We start from the raw sequence: 21,733 nt of genomic DNA on the forward strand, positions 1-21,733 counted from the left end.
CACCATGTTAGCCAGGACGATCTCGATCTCCTGACCTCGTGATCTGCCTGCCTTGGCCTCCCAAAGTGCTGGGATTACAGGCGTGAGCCACCGCGCCTGGCCAAATTCTTTTTTTTTGAGACAGAGTCTTGCTCTGTTGCCCAGGCTGGAGTGCAGAGATGCGATCTTGGCTCACTGCAACCTCTGCTTCCTGGGTTTAAGTGATTCTCCTGCCCCAGCCTCCCGAGCAGCTAGGATTATAGGTGCCCGTCACCACATCTGGCTAACTTTTGTCTTTTTAGTAGAGACGGAGTTTCACCATGTTGGCCAGGCTGGTCTCAAACTCCTGGCATTCCAAAATGCTGTAATTACAGGCGTGAGCCACCGCACCTGGCCCAAAATTCTTTTTCTTATTTTTATTTTTGGAGACAGAGTCTTCCCTCTGTCACCCACGCTGGAATGCAGTGATGCGGTCTCGGCTCATTGCACAACCTCCGCCTCCAGGTTCAAGCGATTCTCCTGTCTCAGCCACTCACGTAGCTGGGATTACAGGCGTGCGCCACCATGCCCAGCTAATTTTTGTATTTTTAGTAAAGACAGGGTTTTACCATGTTGGCCAGGCTGGCCTCGAACTCCTGACCTCAAGTGATCCGCCTGTCTCGGCCTCCCAAAGTGTTGTGATTACAGGCATGAGCCACCGTGCCCAGCCCCAAAATTCTTAACATAAAGAACTGTCTTGGGCCTGTCTGGATCAGGAGTTCAACCCAGGTCCAATCAACTGGTGTGTGGGCAAGAGAGAGGAGAGGGTGAGAGAAAAGGTCACTGTGTAGAAACATAAACCCCACTCCTGAAGTCAGGCAGGTACCCAAACACTGTCACTGGAGAGAGGTCAGTCACTTCATCAGGTGCTTAGCTCTCAGTACTTAAATAAAACAGCAAAGAAGTTTGTACTTTGTTACAATTCAGAATGGCCTTCCCCTCCAAATTCCTACTGAACTAGTCAAAGCTCCAGTACTGTAAACTACTTACATTTCGAAAAGCTCTATTGAATGTTGAAATCCAAGTAGAAAAAGTTATAAAAAGTTGCTCCCTGTTTTATTGCTGTTCACTGGATTTGGCTGACATTTGCTTTTTACTTTCATCAAATCTTACCGAATGATGAAGACACATCAAGTTACAAAGGTATCACTTTCTCTCTAATATCTTTTCTTTTTAAACAATTTGTGTCAATGTCAACAACATGATAAAGATGAAGGGTGTTCAACTGATTATTTGAACCTATAAAAACTCCACCAGGGAATCTTATTTTGTGGGCACAATGCACAGAGCCTGGAACATGGTGGGTGCTCCATGTTGAAGGAATCGAATTCCAACTTTAAAATGAGTACAAGGATCTACTTTAGATCAAATATTAAATCTGGCTAATAATTTCGGGCCACACTCTGCTTCTGTGTCTCAAAGCAGGTGGGGCAGAAAAAAGTAGCCGAGTCTCAAATTTGCTGCTATTCTATAAGCAGTTTACAACTACTTGGCATCTCTAGCTCAGAAGCACAAAATGTATATACAAAGAAATGATTAGAATTTATCTTAACTGAAAGCACTAGTTTAAACAGCCTAAAGTCTTGTAGAAATTGTTATTCCAAAACATGCAGAGGCAGCAAGAGTTGCCCAAAACCACATTTTATTCTATAACCTTTATATTGCTTTTCTGTTAAAGATTGAAGCAATGTGAAGTGGATGGAAATATTTTGTTAAAAGAACAAAATGAATTAATCACAGCATAGATGCCTAATAAAAACCTTGGGTTTATGCCATACACTCCAAACACAAGGCAAAGTCCAGTAGTGGCTCATGTTCTGGGTTTTTAGAAAGCAAATGAAAATACTTGGAAAGATCAATATATTTCAACAGAAGAGCCATAAATGCCCTGAAAGCAGAAAGTTGACACAATTTTAAATAGAATTCATATATATATATTTTAAAATCAAACACAATTAAATATAATATGGTTTAAGTACATGAATACTTCAGCTTTAAAAGAATAACAGAGGTGGTACATAGTACCAAAAACTTACACAAAGCCTTTTTGCTTCTTCTGTCGATGAAACAGTGTGCCTCTATACAATCAAATATTGCAATGGAATAAATTCTCTGTTCATTCAAGACTTTCTCAAGGACAAAAGTGATTAATAATTATATATTTATACATATATATATATTTTTTTTTTTGCAAAGTCTGAGCAAAAGCAGTAACATCTAAGAGAACTTTCTTTCCTCTCAATCATGTGCATTGAGGAAGTGCTGGCGCCACGTGGTCAATGGAGTGTGCTCACCAACTGGGCAGCCCTGCTGATGGCTGTGCGATCCCGATGCAGAAGCCAACTGAGCAGAAGTGCAGTGAGTCTCTTACTGTCCTAAAGAAAGGAGAAGAAAGACCACCAACTGCACACTTTCCAGCTCATAGCAAAGAATGGGGGAGGCAGTCAAACTCAAATGTTTCTCTCTCCCCAGTCATCCTGCTCACCTTATTTTTTTTTTTTAAAGTATAATTTGGGAAGAACTGTTTTGTTCAAGGTGCCACAGGGCCAAAATTGGAGTCATCGCTATTTCTTTCTTTCCACATGTATTCTGAAGGGAAAGTTAAGTAACTGGAGTGCAGAATTCCAGAGGGGCACAATCCTAATGCTCAAAGTAAACCAGATTCACACCCTTCTGTTAGCAGGGGAGAGAATGGTTTTAAGTATAGTGCATCTCAGGAGGAGGAATTAAAATGTGAAAACTGTATACTGCCATCAGAGGAAGGAAGAAGTCACTGAAACTTGACCCATGACTTGTCAGTTTCCTTCCAAATTAATGCCGCTGTCAAGGAAGACTGCATAATTAACTCTCACCCTGTTCCACTGAAGCTGCTAGCACCACACTGCCACTCAAAGCAGCCTGGCTCTCGGTGGGGCTGACTCACCTGCTTTGGAAGAACAAAGCAAAGCACCTCTGGCACCTGCTTTACGATGCTGTTAGGGATGAGTTACTGCTACGAGTGTGCATCAAGTATCAGTTCTATGCTTATCTGCTTCCCAGAGGATGTGGTCCCTGTCTATTCCAGTAGGCTAAAACACTCTCATAAATGGGTTATTGCCATTGGAAAACTAATAATTTTCTAGTAATGTAAACAATACCATTTTGTATCTTTAAGACTCTCACTGTGTGAACGTCATGTGCATCAATTATGCCTACAGGTAACTGCATTATGGTGGAAGTCTAGGATTGTCTCCCATTCTCTCCTGGAAACAACAGTGTCAGATCAGAAATATAGTGCTGTTTTCATTGGCTGTGTTGAAGAATCCAACCAAGGGAAAAAAGTTCTCTTATTTTTCACAAGCAGATTTCCTTTATCTCAAGTTTTGAGTCATAACTGAAAAAAGAAAAGAAAGAAAATGGTAAGGTGCATTTCTCTAACAAGTGACCTATTATTACAAATTAAGGATGGACACCAAATTTAGTGTTTACTATATACCAGAGTTTATGACAGCCAGAAGCTGACTACAATTTTGTGAGGTAAAATATTGTAATTTTCCTTGTTAACATATGAGTGAACAGAAGCTTAAAGAGGTTAGGTAACTTACCCAAGGGGCATATAACAAGGACTGGTATCCAGACTTGCTTTCCCATGTTGGCAATAGATATTAGAATGAAAAATATTGCCAATTTTCAACAGAGTAATTCTACTTCTAGGAATTAACCCTACAGCATATTCAAGAGGGATGGTAAAGACATACATGCAGACATTCACTGACTCCCTCCTGTAGTCACAGCACTGGGGACAAATATCACAGAAGACAAGGTCCCCGTATTGTGGCATGGGACACGTGCACAGGAAGCAATTCAGTAATGGTGTGAGGTAGTTTATGCTGAATGTCCAAGTACATCCTATAGGCAAATGTCGAGTTGGAGGCTGAAGCAGAGAGGTATCAACACAGGATAAAGAGACTGAGTATTCCTTCACAGGCCTAGGACTTTGTGCATTCATAAAATCATGGAATGAGGATTAGAAGGGGTTTTTCTTTTGGGGTTTTGGTGTCGAATTTCTCTGATCTACTAATGAGGACATGAGGAACTAAAGTAGTCACCTGCAAAAGGTCACACTTACTGCCTAAAGTAAAGAAAAACTCAGCTAGTTCTTCAAGTCTACTGTTTTTTTGTTTTGTTTTGTTTTGTTTTTTGAGACGGAGTTTCACCCTTGTGGCCCAAGCTGGAGTGCACTGGTGCAATCTCAGCTCACCGCAACTTCTGCCTCCTGGGTTCAAGCAATTCTCCTGCCTCAGCCTCCCGAGTAGCTGGGATTACAGGCATGCGCCACCACACCCAGCTAATTTTGTATTTTTAGTAGAGATGAGGTTTCTCCATGTTGGTCAGGCTGGCCTTGAACTACCGATCTCAGGTGATCTGCCTGCCTCAGCCCCCACAAAGTGCTGGGATTATAGACGTGAGCCACCACGCCCGGCCCCCATTTCTGGTATTTTTTATTTCAAGAAATTCCATTTGGTTCTTTTAAAACTATTTTGCATTTTTCTCATAATACTCTTGTTTTCCTTGACATCCTTGAACTTTTTTTTTTTTTTTTGAGACAGAGTCTCACTCTGTTGTCCAGGCTGGAGTACAAGTGGTGCAATCTCAGCTTACTGCAACCTCAACCTCCACCTTCCGGGTTCAAGTGATTCTTGTGCCTCAGCCTCCCACATAGCTGGGACTATAGGCGCCTACCACCATGCCCAGCTAATTTTTTTGTATTTTTAGTAGAGAAGGGGTTTCACTATATTGGCCAAGCTGGTCTTGAACTCCTACCCATCTTGGCCTCCCAAAGTGCTGGGATTACAGGCATGAGCCACTGCACCTGGCCACCTGAACATATTTTTAATATTTAAAATAGCCACTTGATGGTCTTTGTCTGCTAAATTCACCATCTTTCTCACATCTGGGTCTGCTTCTATAGATTGACTTTTCTCCTGGTTATAGGTCAACTTCATGTCATGCTTGGTAATTTGTGATTGATGTCAGACATTCTTTTTTTTATTTTTTTGGAGCCTGAGTTTTGCTCTTTTTGCCCAGACCGGAGTGCAGTGGTGCGATCTCGGCTCACTGCAGTCTCTACCTCCTGGGTTCAGGCAATTCTCCTGCCTCAGCCTCCCAAGTAGCTGGGATCACAGGCGCCCGTCACCATGCCTGGCTAAGTTTTTTTATTTTTAATAGAGACGGGGTTGTACCATGTTAGCCAGGCTGGTCTTGAACCCCTGACCTCAGGTCATCTACCTGCCTCGGCCTCCCAAAGTGCTGGGATTACAGGCATGAGCCACTGCGCCCAGCCTGGACGTCAGACATCTAACTTTACACTGTGAAGTGCTGAATTTTGTTGTGTTACTGTAAAGAGGGTTAGCCCTTTGTTTTGGCATGCAGTTGTTACAGGGTAATTTGATCCTTTAAAAATTTGCTTTGAAACTTGGTTCAGGTGCTTGTACTCTAGGACTAATTTATCTTCAGTAGTAAGGCATAACCTTTGTGAAGATACTACCCAATGCCTTGTGTATTACAAAGTCTCTCTACTCTGGCCAGATCCTTCTGGCCATGAACTTTTCTTAGCCCTATGTTCCAGCAATCATTCAGCCTACTAATTTCTGGGGGGTTCTCTACCTGGACATATGCATTTTCACCCCACACATATACAGATCACTCCTAGGCCAAGGATCCATGGGAACCTCTCTAAATATCTCTACGGCTTTCTTTCTGGGCAGCTTCCTCTTTTCTGGTACCTTATCCTACAACTTCTACTCAAATTGAGCTCTCTGAACTTTGATTTTTTTTTTTTTGAGACGGAGTTTCACTCGTCGCCCAGGCTGAAGTGCAGTGGTGTGATCTCGGCTCACTGCAACCTCCGCCTCCTTGGTTCAAGCGATTCTCCTGCCTCAGCCTCCCAAATAGTTGGGATTACAGGCGCCTGCCACCACACCCAGCTAAGACAGGGTTTCACCATGTTGGCCAGGCTGGTCTTGAACTCCTGACCTCAAGTGATTCACCCGCCTTGGCCTCCCAAAGTGTTGGGATTACAGGCGTGAGCCACTGCACCTGGCCTGAACTTTGATTTTTAACTCTTTCGTTCAGCAAGACTACTGGGCTTTGTTTGGTTTCAATGGTTTCCCTGTATTGCCCATTGTCCAATATATGCAAACAGTTGTTTCATTTAGTTTGTCTATTTTCTAGTTGCTTATGATAAGAAGGTAATCCCCACAGCAGTTAATCCTTCAAAGGCAAAGAAACCCCTTATGTTCTTTTTTATTTTTACACCTGGAAAATAATACTTTTTAGTTTACACAAAACGAAGTCATCCTTACCTTTGTAGATTTCTCTAACAGTTGATCATACTGTGCCTGCTGCATAACATCACTGACTATCATTTTAGCAATCTTCCAAGCTAGCTCTTCCTGGGCCTAAAGAAAATAATTTAAACTGGTGATAATGGTTATTCATTAGATGGATTGAGATGCACATACTCAGTGCTCTTAACAAATGGCTTATGCACATCATTTCCACTTATTTGGATAAGAATTTCATTCCCATGTACGAAAAAACCTGGGCCACCCTCTGGCTATGAATATTAACATGTCATTCCCTGTCTTCCAGTGTCAACTACTGGATACCTAACACTGAACTACTTTCATATTAGATGGTCAAAATAAAACATTTTCCTTTTTTCACCTCCCATCTCTCAATGTACTTAATTAACTATTAAAAAAGCAAGCCTCCACTACTTAAAGTAAAACTGCCGGTGGGGAAGGAAACATTTGAGCTTTTGATCTACACATTCATTACTGATGCCTGCTGGCTGATGGAAACTTGAATGCATGTATATCCTTCAGTGGTCCTAGCCTCTGGACTGAAGATACCTTCACTGCTACTACCAGGCAATTGTTAGATGTTAAGAAGGGACCACCCTTTCTTGGTACATTCTGGGTAAGAGAGCATAAATGTGCCATGCTGCTTAAACACGGGAACTAAAGAAAAGGAAAATTTTAAACCTCACTTACATGAGGGTGGCACTTATAAACAGCAATCTCTTTATCCTAAAGGTAGAATTTACCTCATCAGTATTTCCTTGCACCCATTTCTTCATAGCTTGTGAGAACATGGATCCTAGTAAACAAAGACAAAATTGAATGTACATTTCATGCATAATTTTACATTAAAAATGCTCTTATTTGGCTGGCGTGGTGGTTCATGCCTGTAATCCCAGCACTTTGGGAGGCTGAGGTGGGTGATTCACCTGAGGTTAGGAGTTCAAGACCAGCCTGGCCAACATGGTGAAACCCGTCTCTACTAAAATAATAAAAATCAGCCAGGCATGGTGGCAGGCGCCTATAATCCCAGCTACTCAGGAGGCTGAGGCAGAAGAATTGCTTGAACCCGGGAGCAGAGGTTGCAGTGAGCTGAGATCGTGCCACTGCACTCCAACCTGGGCAACAGAGCGAGATTCCATCTCCAAAAAAAAAAAAAAAAAAAAAAAAAAAAAGGCCGGGCACGGTGACTTACGCCTGTAATCCTAGCACTTTGGGAGGCTGAGGTGGGTAGATCACCTGAGGTCAGGAGTTTGAGACCAGTCTGGCCAACATGATGAAACCATGTCTCTACTAAAAATATAAATAATAAAAAAAATTAGCTGGGTAGCAGGCACCTGTAATCCCAGCTACTTGGGAGGCGGAGGCAGGAGAATCGCTGGAACCCAGGAGGCGGAGGTTGCGGTTAAGTCGAGATTGCACCATTGTACTCCAGTCTGGGCGACAGAGCAAGACTCTGTCTCAAAAAAAAAAAAAAAAAACCCACCATCACCACCACCACAATGGTCTTATTTAAAAGCTGCTGCTTCCAGATATGGATATTCTTTTTTGTGATACCCCAAAACACTAAGGAATGTTACATTAATAAAAACTGATTATATTGCTTACATAACAGAGTATTTAACTTGCAAACATCATGGCTTGAAAAACTTTTGAAAAGGTGTTTCAGAGTTCTGGACTTTTCTTCTCTAACATCTAGTGTTAGTTTGTGGCAAACATTAAAAAACAAAACAAAACAAAACCCTAACCAGGATAATGCTCTTGGGTAAGAATCTAGCAATACATTGGGAGACACCAACACATATGTTATGTTTTCAAACCTTCCAGACCAGCTCCTATATAAAAGGGCTTCTAAGACAGAGTATGCTGCTACATTCTAGTTCTCTAGTCTATATAAACTAGCTGGGTGAGAGAAGAGTTTCAAAGAGCTCTACTCTATCCAAGCCAGAGTACACCTTAACTCCCTAGGGTGTGTAAGCCCACATCTGTAATCACATGCTGAGAATCATCCGAAGTAGGCCAGCCTCTATTTCTATGAATGAAATACACAGCTTACTTTTTTATTTAATAATTTGAACATGCTCACTTCCTAACTTTGCTTTAAAACAAGTTAATTGTTGGTAGATTATTTCTTGAGGCAAGGTCCCGTTTAATTCAATAACTGAATTCATAAAAAATACAAAACCTGGATCCTTTTCCCTCAATTTTTATTATTACCTAAGGGTTTAAATATTGGCTTAATGAAATTTTACTGCCAACCAGAGTCTACCGAGTCACAGTGTTAAATGCTCTGCATGAAGGCTCAACTGGCTGTTGAATCACCCCATGCACCATTCTCTCGTCAGGCCCCCCTGCAGAGTCACTCTATTGACATGTTAGAGAACCCATGTTAAAAAAACTCAATCTACCTTCCCAATTTACACATGAAACCTGCCACCAAATTTCACCTTAGAATTCAACCTTGGACGTATCATAAATCTGACCTTCCCTCTAATTCTTGCTACCACTACCTAACTTTGAATCTTTTTCCTCTCCTATCTACATTACCAGCTAATTCCACTGGCTGACTGGTGTCCCTCATGCCAGTCTCTCCCAACTCCAATTCATTCTCATTCTACTGACAGGGAAAAGCATCTGGTTAGAATTCTGTTTAGAAATCTCTGGGCCGGGCACGGTGGCTCATGCCTGTAATCCCAGCACTTTGGGAGGCCAAGGCAGGAGGATCAGCTGAGGTCAGGAGTTCGAGACCAGCCTCAACATGGAGACACCCTTTCTCTACTAAAAATACAAAATTAGCCGGGCGTGGTGGTGCATGCCTGTAATTCCAGCTACTCGGGAGGCTGAGGCAGGAGAATTGCTTGAACCTGGGAGGCGGAGGTTGTGGTGAGCCGAGATCGCACCATTGAACTCCAGCCTCGGCAACAAGAGCAAAGCTCTGTCTCAAAAAAAAAAAAAAAAAAAAAAAAAAAGAAATCTCTGATGTCTACATGATGGGAGTCAGTCTAAGCTCCTTAAAATGACATGTAAGGGATTAATCAATTTAAGTACAGTTTTGTCTCCCACCACTGTATCCAAGCACAAGGGATTGCCACTACATGGGCACATGCTCATAACATCCTTTTACAATTTCTTCTTGTTACACTGTCTCTTAGATGATTTTAATGTAACTTCTTAAGTTACCTTGCTTGCCCTTCTCATAATCTCAGAAGCCTCTTTTCAAAACTCAATGTTGGCTGGGCACGGTGGCTCACGCCTGTAATCCCAGCACTTTGGGAGGCTGGGGCAGGCAAATCACTTGAGGTCAGAAGTTTGAGACCAGTCTAACCAACATGGTGAAACCCCGTCTCCACTAAAAATACAAAAATAGGTGTGTGCCAATAATCCCAGCACTTTGGGAGACTGAGACGGGTAGATCACCTGAGATCAGGAGTTCGAGACCAGCCTGGTCAACATAATGAAACCCCATCTCTACTAAACATACAAAAATGAACTAGGGATGGTGGCACGTACCTGTAGTCCCAGCTACTAGGGAGGCTGAGGCAGAAGAATTGCTTGAACCCAGGAGATAGAGGTTTGAGTGAGCCAAGATTGCACCACTGCACTCCAGCCTGGGTGACAGAGCAAGACTCCATCTCAGAAAAAAACAAAACGAAACAAAAACAGAAAATTACCTGGGCATGGTGACACGTGCCTGTAATCTCAGCTACTCGAGAGGCTGAGGCAGAATTGCTTGAACCTGGGAGGCAGAGGTTGCAACGAGCTGAGATGGTGTCACTGCACTCCAGCCTGGGCCATGGAGTGAGACTGTCTCAAAAAAAGAAAACTCAGTCTTCTCCTCTGTGCTCTATTATCAAGGTTTCAAAACTCAAATTAAAACTATAGGCTAGTAAATGATGAAAATTCTTTCCAGCTGCCCTCAATAAGGAAGGAGAGAAAGGCAGAGGAAGGGGAGCCGAACTGTAAACAAACCATCGTCAAGATGGTATTCTGAACCAAAGCCCTGTAGTTGCTACTAACCTGCTGTGTGATTCCTAACAAATCACAAACCACAATCTCCACATTTCTCAATTTCTTGTTTTTTTTTTTTTTTTTTAAGATGGAGTCTCACTCTGTTGTCCAGGCTGAAATGTAGTGGTGCATTATCAGCCCACTGCAAACTCTACCTCCTGGGTTTAAGCGATTCTCCTCCCTCAGCCTTCCTAGTAGCTGGGATTACAGGTACCCGTACCCGCCACCATGCCTGGCTAATTGTTTTTTTTTTTTTTGAAACAGAGTCTCACTCTGTTGACCAGGCTGGTGCAATCTCAGCTCACTGCAACCTCCGCCTCCCGGGTTCAAGGGATTCATCTGCCTCAGCCTCCCGACAGCTGGGACTACAAGCGCGTGCCACCATGCCTGGCTAATTTTTTGTATTTTTAGTAGAGACGGGGTTTCACTGTGTTAGCCAGGATGGTCTCGAACTCCTGACCTCGTGATCTGCCTGCCTTGGCCTCCCAAAGTGCTGGGATTACAGGCGTGAGCCACCACGCCCGGCCCTAATTGTTGTATTTTTAATAGAGGCAAGGCTTTACCATGTTGGCCAGGCTGGTCTTAACTCCTGTCCTCAGTGATCTGCTCGCCTTGGCCTCCCAAACTGCTGAGATTACAGGCGAGAGCTACTGTGCCCAGCCTTCAATTTCTACATTTGTAGAATGAGGATATGATATACACAGATACATCATCTACGAATTGCATTAGCTTGAAAGTGCTAAGAAATATCAATTATTTGGGGACTGAGAAGAGAATGGCCTCTGTGAGTATCCTCAGAAGTAATCTGGCTAAGAAAACTTAGTGTCTATGTCAGTGTGGCAAAGGGCAACCAAGTTTAAAAAATGATTTTTTTCTTAAATAAATATAATCCGTAATCTTACCACTCAGATAATCCCAAATGAAATTCTGAAGTATTAAATAATTCAGTCAATAAATATTTAAGGAGTACTTACCATGTGCTAGGCATAATTTCAGAATCAGGAAATATAGTGCCAAATAATATAGACAAACTCCCTGCCCACATAGAGGTAATATTCTAGTCATGAAAGAGAAACTATTTTTATTTACTTTTTAGACACAGGGTCTCACTCTGTCACTAGGATAGAGTGCAGTGGCACAATCATGGCTCACTGTCACCTCAACCTCCTGGGCCCAAGCGATTCTCCCACCTCCGCCTCCCAAGTAGCTGGGACCACAGGTGTGTGCCACCACGTCCAGCTAATTTTTAAACAATTTTTTATAGACAGGGTCTCACTTTGTTGCCCAGGCTGGTCTTAAAGTCCTGGGCTCAACCAATTTTCCAACCCAGCCTCCCAAAGTATTGAGATTACAGGTGTGAGGCACCATGTCCAGCTGAGAAATAAGCTATAAATAAGTATGTAAATAAATGAACAAGATAATTTTAGACAGTGAATAAGAAAATAGGCCGGGCGTGGTGGTTCACTCCTGTAACCCAACACTTTGGGAGGCTGAGAGATGTGGATTGCTTGAGGCAGGACTTTGAGACCAGCCTTGGTGAAACCCTGTCTCTACAAAAAGTAAAATAATAAGCCAAGTATGGTGGTGTGTGCCTGCAGTTCCAGCTACTCGAGAGACTGAGGTGAGAGGATCATTTGAACCCAAGAAGTTGAGGCTGCAGTGAGTCGTGATTCCAGCCTGGGCAACAGAGCAAGACCCTATCTCAAAAAAAAAAAAAAAAAAAAAGATAAAAGTAAAAGAAAAAGAAAAGAAAGAAGTGGTAGTGAGTGGTATATACAAAGGATTTTAGATCATCAGAGTTGGGAAAGTCCCTCTCTGAAGAGATAATATTGAGATGAGAAGGAGGAACCATCCTTGCATGAAAGCCATGGCAGGGCTTGCCACAGCCATGAAACAGCAACTGCAGAGGCCCTCAAAAGTGAAGAAACTTCAGCAAAAGAATAAAAGATAGTCCACTGAGAGCTCAGTCCATGAAAGGAGTGGTTCAAAGTAAGGTGACAGAGGCCAGCAAGGGACATCCACAGGTAACAGCAAAGAGGCTAGATTTCATTCCAAATGTAACAGGAAGCCACAGGGGAAGAGATGAGGTGGATGATTAAGCAATAAAGTATGCAAAAGGGCAAGAAAATTCAAAAAGCAGAGGAAAAGGTATATTGAAAAGTAAAAGGCACCTCTTTCTTCTCATCTCTAATGTAATCACTGTTAAATTTTATGTGTATCCATTCAGGCAATATTTTAATGTACAGAACAATATACAGAGAGCCTTTCAAAAACACCATATACAACACGTGTTCTAATCTACAATGTGTAACACGAATCATCAAGACTATAGGTGTAACTTCCAGTTTACAAGAAATGTCAAGGACAGAGAAATAAGCTAAATAACACAACCAGGAAAGTTCAGAAGATTAAACATTCTGTAGGATAACTGATATGCTTAACAAGTCAGGGTCATTAAAAAGGAACCAAGCTGGAGTAAAACAGGCTGAGACTATGCCCTGACACACAGTAATCACTCAAATACCTTCTGGGTGAATAAATTCAATCTCTAGGCTCCTACACAACCAAAAAATACTTGACTTAAAGAGACATCTGGACAACTAAAAGAAGAACCAGGATATATGGGGGTGTTTAACCAAACTGCAGAAATTCCTATTTATTAGTTTATGTGGGCATGTCTCAATTAAATTAATAATACAAGTAACTTCATAGATGGGCTTGCTGGCAGAAATATAATCTTTTTGCCTCTACCTTCAAATACAACCCGAACCGGACTGGTCTTCCACCACCAGCCTAATCCACACCACCATCATCCCTTACTTAGACTATGACTATGGCAAGAATGTTGTTTCTCTGCTTCTCTTCTTGAAGCCCTACACTAAATTTTCCAAATAGCTGATAGAGCAATCCCTTAAAAACACTAAACATAAAACAAAAACAAAACATAAATCCCATCATTTCCCTGCTCCAACTTCCAATGTGTCCCTGACACTTTCAAGTCCTTGCCATGGTCTCTGGTGACCTCCCAACTCACTCACCTTCTACTGCTCATTCCTTTGCTCACTCCATTCCAGCCACACGGGGCTTGCTGTTCCTTGATCATGCTGAGCTCTCTAGCTTCGGGCCTCTATCCTTGTTCCTTCCACCAAGAACACTCTTCCTCCACATGCTGCCTGGGCTTACGCCCCCACTGTGCTCAGGTCTACTCAAAATGCCATCTCCTCAGTGAGGCCTTTCCTGACAACCACCTCGAAAATAGCACTCCGTAGTACTCTCTCCCAGCCCCCTACCCTGCTTTTCATGTAACACATGTACACAGGCTACATTTGTTTGTCTGTTACTGTCTCCGCCAATATAATGTAAGTTCCATGAAAGCAGGAACTTTGTTTTCTTCCCCAGGACCCAAAACAATAGATGCATACAGTAGGCACTCCACTGTTCTATAAAATGAATGAATGAAGGAATAACATAAACAGACTGAATGAATAGAATGAGCAGAGATAGTGGTTTGGGAAAAAATTTCCTATATATCTTCACCTTAATTCATATAAAACAAACAGAAACAAACTGCAAACACCGAACACCTATGCTATGCTAACACTATGCTAACACACACACATATGAAGCAGGAGCACTTCTTCATCAGCTGTCAGAGGTATAAGACCAGATTAAAAAAAAAAAAAAAAAATCGGGCCAGGCGCCGTGGCTCACCCATGTAATCCCAGCACTTTGGGAGGCCGAGGCAGGCGGATCACGACGTCAGGAGATCAAGACCATCCTGGCTAATGCAGTGAAACCCCGTCTCTTCTAAAAATACAAAAAATTAGCCGGGCGTGGTGGCGGGTGCCTGTGGTCCCTGGTACTCAGGAGGCTGAGGCAGGAGAATGGCTTGAACCTGGGAGGCAGAGCTTGCAGTGAGCCGACATCGTGCCACTGCACTCCAGCCTGGGCGACAGAGTGAGAGTCCGTCTCAAAAAATAAACAAACAAACAAACAAACAAACAAACCAGGCCAGGCACGGTGGCTCACGCCTGTAACTCCAGCACTTTGCAAGGCAGAGGCGGGTGGATCACGAGGTCAGGAGATCGAGACCATCCTGGCTGACATGGTGAAACCCCGTCTCTACTAAAAGTAACAAAAAATTAGCCGGGCGTGGTGGTGGACACCTGTAGTCCCAGCTACTCAGGAGGCTGAGGCAGGAGAATGGTGTGAACTCGGGAGGTGGAGCTTGCAGTGAGCCGAGATCGCGCCACAGCACTCCAGCCTGGGTGACAGAGAGAGACTCCGTCTCAGGAAAAAACAAAAATACAAAAAAACAAAAAAACAGCTCAGAGATTTTCTATTAATACTGGGGAGGAGACCCCATTATCCTTATGGACAGAAGCTACCTAAAGACACTGTAGAGTTCTTCCTGGCCAATGCCTCACAAAGGTCATCTGGCACTTCCTCTGTTCTAAATTCACCACTGACCTCTTCCCAGTATTCCTTTAAAAAATTGTGTTTTGTTTTTTAGAGACACGATCTTGCTCCATTACCTAGGTGGAAGTGCGATGGCGTGATCACAATTCACTGCAGCCGCAGCCTCACCTTCCTGGGTTCCAACACTCCTCCCGTCTCAGTCTCACAAAGTGCTCAGATTACAGGTATGAACCACCATGCAGCCCCCAATATTGTTCTTTTACCCAATACAAGCTTACACCTGTAAGCCCGGCACTTTGGGAGGCCAAGGCGGGCGGATCACTTGAGGCCAAGAGTCTTGAGGTCAGCATGGTCAACATGGCAAAACCCCATCTCTACTAAAAATAACAAAAAATTAGCCAGGCGTGGTGGCAAGTGCCTATAATCCCAGCTACTTGGGAGGCTGAGGCAGAATAATTGCTAGAACCTGGGGGGCAGAGGTTGCAGTGAGCCGTGATCGTGCCATTGCACTCCAGCCTGGGCGACAGAGCAAGACTGTCTCAAAAAAAGAAAAAAAAAAGGCACATAACTAATAGACTGTCAAATTTTTGAAAGCAAGATCTGAATCTTCTAACCTGCCATGTGAATACAAGTACACAAAGAGGCACTCAAAAATCATTTACTTAAAACATACACACACACATTTTTTTTTCCCTTTCCTTAACTCAGGAAAAGCAAAATATTATTTGCTGAAGGAACTGTGTAGATTTTCCTTCAGTCTTAAGATTCTTCCCAACTGTGTACCTAAGACTTCTCTGACAAAACAGGAAATAAAGTAATTATTTGGATAAATAAGGTCAACCAGGTAATAGGCCTTTTTTTGGTTTAAATTACTTCAATAATTGTTGCATTTTTTACTTTCTCTGTCAAATGTATATCTGACCAAAAAGTAGATAACTCATCAAAATGAAGAGATGCAATTAATTACCTAAACAATAGTTGCATTAAGAAAATAAAATGGGCCAGGCATGGTGGCTCACGAGGTCAGGAGATGGAGACCATCCTGGCCAACATGGTGAAACCCCGTATCTACTAAAAATACAAAAATTAGCTGGCCGTAGCGGTGCATGCCTGTAATCCCAGCTACTCGGGAGGCTGAGATTACAGGAGAATCACCTGAACCCAGGAGGCGGAGGTTGCAGTGAGCCGAGATCGTGCCATTGCACTCCAGCCTGGCGACAGAGCTAGCCTCTGTCCCCCTCCCACCCGGCAAAAAAAAGAAAGAAAATAAGATGGCTGGGCGCAGTGGCTCACACTTGTCATCTTAGCAGTTTGGGAGGCCGAGGTGGGCAGATTACGAGGTCAGGAGTTCGAGACCAGCCTGGCCAACATGGTGAAACCCTGTCTCTACAAAAAATACAAAAATTAGCTAGATGTGGTGGCGCGCGCCTGTAATCCCAGCTACTTGGAAGATTGAGGCAGGAGAATTGCTTGAACCCAGGAGGCAGAGGTTGCAGTGAGCCGAGATCGCACCATTGCACTCCAGCTCTGGGCGACACAGCAAGACTCCGTCTCAGAAAAAAAAAAAGAAAATAAGATCGGCCAGACACGGTGAATCATGCCTGTAATCCCAGCACTTTGGGAGGCTAAGGCGGGCAGATCACCTGAGGTCAGGAGTTTGAGACCAGACCAGCCTGGCCAATGTAGTGAAACCGTGTCTCTACTAAAAATGCAAAAATTAGCCATGGCGCCTGTAATCTCAGCTACTCGGGAGCCTGAGGCAGTAGGATCACTTAAACCTGGAGGCAGGTGCACAGGCATGTGCCACCACGCCTGGCTAATTTTTGTGTTTTTAGTAGAGACGGGGTTTCACCATGTTGGCCAGGATGGTCTCAATCTCTTGACCTCGTGACCCACCTGCTTCGGCTTCCCAGAGTGCTAGGATTACAGGCATGAGCCACAGCGCCTGGCCAATAGCTCTTAATCTTAAACATACTTCTCAAAATTGAATTTTTCTTCTTACAAAAATTAGTATCTTTTACTCAATAAAATACTGTCAATTCAACCAAACTAAAAACTTCTAGATACCATCTGTCACAGATCCACATTTGCTTCTGAAATCTTCCTGTGTAAATCAGGAAGAAAATGAAATCAGTCACAAAGAATGCACTTGACAAAAAAGATTTCTGTTGTCTAACCCTCGGATTTGACTAAGCTACTCTTCTGATTAAATGAACAATTTGAATTTTGACCTATTAATATTTTCCACATATATTTCTTCTTTTTTAAATTTATTATACTTGAACTTCTAGGGTACATGTGCACAACGTGTAGCTGTTACATATGTATACATGTACCATGTTGGTGTGCTGCACTCATTAACTCGTCATTTACATTAGGTATATCTCCTAATGCTATCCCTCCCCCAGCCCCCCACCCCACGACAGGCCTCAGTGTGTGATGCTTGCCACCCTGTGTCCAAGTGTTCTCATTGTTCAATTCCCACCTATGAGTGAGAACATGTGGTGTTTGGTTTTCTGTCCTTGAAACAGTTTGCTCAGAATGATGGTTTCCAGCTTCATCCATGTCCCTACAAAGGACATGAACTCATCCTTTTTTATGGCTGCATAGTATCCATGGTGTATATGTGCCACAGTTTCTTAATCCAGTCTATTTTCCACATATATTTCATTACTTTCATCAATCTTGAGGAAATTTAATAAAAATAATTTAATAAGGCTAGGCATGGTGGCTCACACCTGTAATCCCAGCACTTTGGGAAGCCAAGGTGGGTGGATTGCTTGAGGTCAGGAGTATGAGACCAGCTTAGCCAACGTGGTGAAACCTCATCTCTGCTAAAAATACAAAAATTAGCCAGGTGTGGTGGTGCGCACTTGTAGTCCCAGCTACTCAGGAGGCTGAGGCAGGAAAATCGCTTGAACCTAGGAAGCAGAGGTTGCAGTAAGGTGAGGTCAGACCACTGCACTCCGGTCTGGGTGACAGAGCAAGAACTGTCTCAAAAAAAAAAAAAAAGGAAAAAAAGAAAAGAGAAAAAATATAATTTAATAAAATAAAGGGTCTCAAACATTAAGTCCAACTTAGGTTGGGTATTTTGCCATTAAATAAGAAAATAGAGAATGCTTTTTCATATTCATGTGCCTTCCGGAGTGGCAAAGCAAGTTCACTAACTTTTGATTCAGAGGAGATTGCATAAAGATGTGACTACAGGAAGCCCTTGTACTTACTTGTGACTATAAACACAAGGTGAAAGATACAGTGGTTACTTTACAAAATAAACAGTTTAAACCTTAAGTGGTCTTTGACTTACAGTCAATCACTAATGTGAGTAAAGGCTTAATATGAAGTATAAAAACACCACAAACCTTTTGATTTCTTTACATCAGGTTCAGGCTCAGATTCTCGGATGAATTGCCCCAAGTCACTGACTCTTCCAAATGTCATCTTCCTAAATAAGGATGAACAGAAGACTATAACTTCTAACAATCAGTTTTAAATTTAGGAGAAAAAAATCAATTTTAAGCGTTTCATCTAAATCTAGAAAGCCAGAAACACAATTTACAGCTATCCTATGTAATTTAAAGTAGGGATTATTTGAAATAAAACATGGCTGCACAGAGAGCAAGATAATCTTTAATTGAGTGCAATTCCATTCAAAATCCTCAGTTTACAAAACATAGTGAGTCAACAGGTAATTTACAATTCTAAAATTCACAAAGAAGAAAAAAGGCACAAGAATAGCCAAGACTATTTTGTAAAAGAAGCAGCCAAAAGGTAGGCCTTGCTCTAACAATGATTGAAATATATTATAAAGCCATAGTGTGTGTATACATACGTTTGTTTATACTAAAACTATAGTACTATAAAACAAAGTTAAAAAGCAAAAAGTGGCTAGGTACAGTGGCTCATGCCTGTAATCCCAGTACTTTGGGATGCCAAGGCAGGCGGATCACTTGAGGCCAGTAGTTTGAGACCAGCCTGGCCAACATGGTGAAACCCTGTCTCTACTAAAAATACAAAAATTAGCCAGGTGTGGTGGTGGGTGCCTGTAATCCCAGCTACTCAGGAGGCTAAGGCAGGAGAATCGCTTGAACCAGGGAGGTGGAGGTTGCAGTTGCAGTGAGCTGAGAGCCGAGATCATACCACTGCACTCCAGCCTGGGCAACAGACAAAACTCTATCTCCAAAAAAAAAAAAAAAAAAACCAAAAAATACAGTAAGGGTCTTATTTTTAAGGTATTACCAACCAATGATTAGTATCGAGAAACATACAGAATCTTTTTTTTTTTTTTGAATAATGAAGTGTCATGCTGAAGAAATATACAGAATTGTAACAAGTCACTAATAAAATCACCCAACAGAAATAATGTGAAAAGGAGATGTATAGTCAATTCATAGAAGAAAAAACCTGAACAATCAAGAGACATACCAAAAGAAACTCAATCTCATTAGCAAAAACTTAAGACTGGAAAAAAAATTAAGTCTGAAGTATTCTTTTTTTTTTTTGAGACAGAATCTCACTCTGTTGCTAGGCTGGAGTGCAGTGGTGCGATCTCAGTTCACTGCAACCTCCACCTCCCAGTTTCAAGTGATTCTCCTGTCTCAGCCTCCCGAGTAGCTGGGACTACGGGTGCGCCACCATGCCCAGCTAATTTTTGTATTTTTAGTAGAGACAGGGTTTCACCATGTTGGCCAGGGTGGTCTCGATCTCTTGATCTGCCCGCCTTGGCCTCCCAAAGTGCTGGGATTACAGGCATGAGCCACTGTGTCCAGCCAACAGTATGAAGTATTCTTATTAATGACTGGTGAGAACATAAAATGATGCAGATACTTTACAAAGTAAATTGTAAGAGCTATCAAAATTTAAAATCTAGGCCAGGCATGGTGGCTCATGCCTGTAACCCCAGCACTTTGGGAGGCCAAGATAGAAGGACTGCTTGAGCCTAGGAGTTTGAGACCAGCCTGGGCAACATAGTGAGACTTCATTTCATTTTTTTCAAAAATTTTTTCAAAAAAAATTTTTTTAATCTGCCTCTTGGTACAAAGAAGCATATAAAAGGAGATCCTTTATAATACTGGGTATAAGAGGGAAAAACTGCAAATGACTTAAATACTCATTGATACCAAAATGGCAAAACAGTAATACATACACTATGAGATGCTCTGCTACAGTGATGAGTTATAGTAAATATTATATACGGAATACTACAGTGTAGTTAAAATGAGGTAAGTCTGTATAGACGAACATAGGAATGTCCAAAACTCACTGTGAATGAAAGTACAACGTACAGAATGGAGCATAATATCAATTACATAAAAATAAGCAAACAAAAATGCATACCATAAGAATGATTACTGTGAGTAGGAAGGGAAGAAAATAAGCAATGGTACATGAACAAAGAGGACATTAAACTTAACTAGAAATTTAATTTTTTATAAGAATAATGCCAGGTGCGGTGGCTCATGCCTGTAATCCCAGCACTTTGGGAGGCTGAGGAAGGTGGATCACTTGAGGACAAGAATAATGCATTTGTCAAGTCGGTTAAAAGAAAAATTCTGTGAACATCAATATATCAGTTTATTTCAGGCAAAGTAGATCTTATTTTAGAGATACATTCCTAATAGGTTATTCCACAGATGGGTGCCAATATACCAACTGATACAAATTTACTTGCCTTGAGAAAAATTTCAGAAAGATGGTAAAATCATAAAACTAAAACATATATTAAAAACTGTCTTTATTTATTTATTTTTAGTAGAGACAGGGTTTCACCATGTTGGCCAGGCTGGTTTTGAACTCAAGTGAGCCGCCTGCCGAGGCCTCCCAAAGTGCTGGGATTACAAGTGTGAGCCACTGCGCCTGGTGAAGATAATCCTTCAAGATGAAGAAAAATTATCATTTCTCTTTTCTGCTTCATTTTATACATTTAAAAAATACATGCTGGGTGTGGTGGCTCATGCCTGTAATAGCAACACTTTGGGAGGCCAAGGTGGGTGGATCATGAGGTCAGGAGATTGAGACCATCCTGGCTAACATGGTGAAACCCCATCTCTACTAAAAATACAAAAAATTAGCCGGGCGTGGTGGCACATGCCTGTAGTCCCAGCTACTTGGGGGGATGAGGCAGAAGAAATGCTTGAACCTGGGAGACAGAGGTTGCAGTGAGCTGAGATTGCACCACTGCATTCCAGCCTGGGCGACAGAGCGAGACTCCGTCTCAAAAAAACAAAACAAAACAAAAACATATATATTTACATTATACACACACACAATTACAGAAGTGAAAAATCACACAATTTATAGACTTTATGTAAGGTCCTAAATAAATGAACCATCCCTTAAGAATAACATTATCTTTGGGAATGAACTCATTTAGGTTTACTGTACATTCTTTTTTATTTTATTATTATTTTTTTTGAGACAGAGTCTTACTCTGTCACCCGGGCTGCAGTGCAATGGCGCGATCTTGGCTCACTGCAACCTCCGCCTCCCGGGTTCAAGCAATTCTCCTGCCTCAGCCTCTGGAGTAGCTGGGACTACAGGCACACGCCACCACGCCCGGCTAACTTTTTGTATTTTAGTAGAGACGGGGTTTCACCATGTTGCCCAGGCTGGTCTCGAACTCCTGAGATCAGGTAATCTGCCCGCCTCGGCCTCCCAAAGTGGTGGGATTACAGGTGTGAGTCACCGTGCCCGGCCTTGACCATTATTTTCTAAAAGAAGAACTAAAAATCACTATACAAAGCTGACACAGCTGAAAAAGCTGGCTTGCCAAATACAGTGTGGTCAAACAAACCTTTTACTTCCTTCAAGTACTTTCTAGGCTCCTCAGTCTCCCAATATCACTGTTACTTTCTTTTTTTTGAGACAGAATCTCGCTCCATTGCGCAGGCTGGAGTGCAGCGGCACGATCTCAGCTCACTGCAAGCTCCGCCTCCTGGGTTCAC

General features: G+C 42.3%; 1 protein-coding gene across 3 annotated transcripts in view; it reads right to left on the reverse strand.

Moving 5' to 3' along the window:
- Positions 1-1,643: 1,643 nt before the first annotated feature.
- AKAP10 (A-kinase anchoring protein 10) overlaps positions 1,644-21,733 on the reverse strand; it is a 76,765-nt gene continuing 56,675 nt past the window's right edge. For 2 of the 3 annotated variants that reach the window (XM_024241523.3, XM_024241524.3), the window contains 4 exons: positions 18,152-18,234; positions 7,109-7,161; positions 6,363-6,458; positions 1,644-3,391 (listed from right to left, as the gene is read on the reverse strand). In XM_024241523.3, the coding sequence (XP_024097291.1) occupies positions 3,386-3,391; positions 6,363-6,458; positions 7,109-7,161; positions 18,152-18,234 (238 nt within the window). In that variant the 3' untranslated portion in view covers positions 1,644-3,385. The remainder of the gene's footprint in view (positions 3,392-6,362; positions 6,459-7,108; positions 7,162-18,151; positions 18,235-21,733) is intronic. The other variant, XM_054536297.2, reaches the window with a different exon arrangement.

This window comes from Pongo abelii, chromosome 19 (genome assembly GCF_028885655.2).
Source record: "Pongo abelii isolate AG06213 chromosome 19, NHGRI_mPonAbe1-v2.0_pri, whole genome shotgun sequence".
Lineage (NCBI taxonomy): Eukaryota > Metazoa > Chordata > Mammalia > Primates > Hominidae > Pongo > Pongo abelii.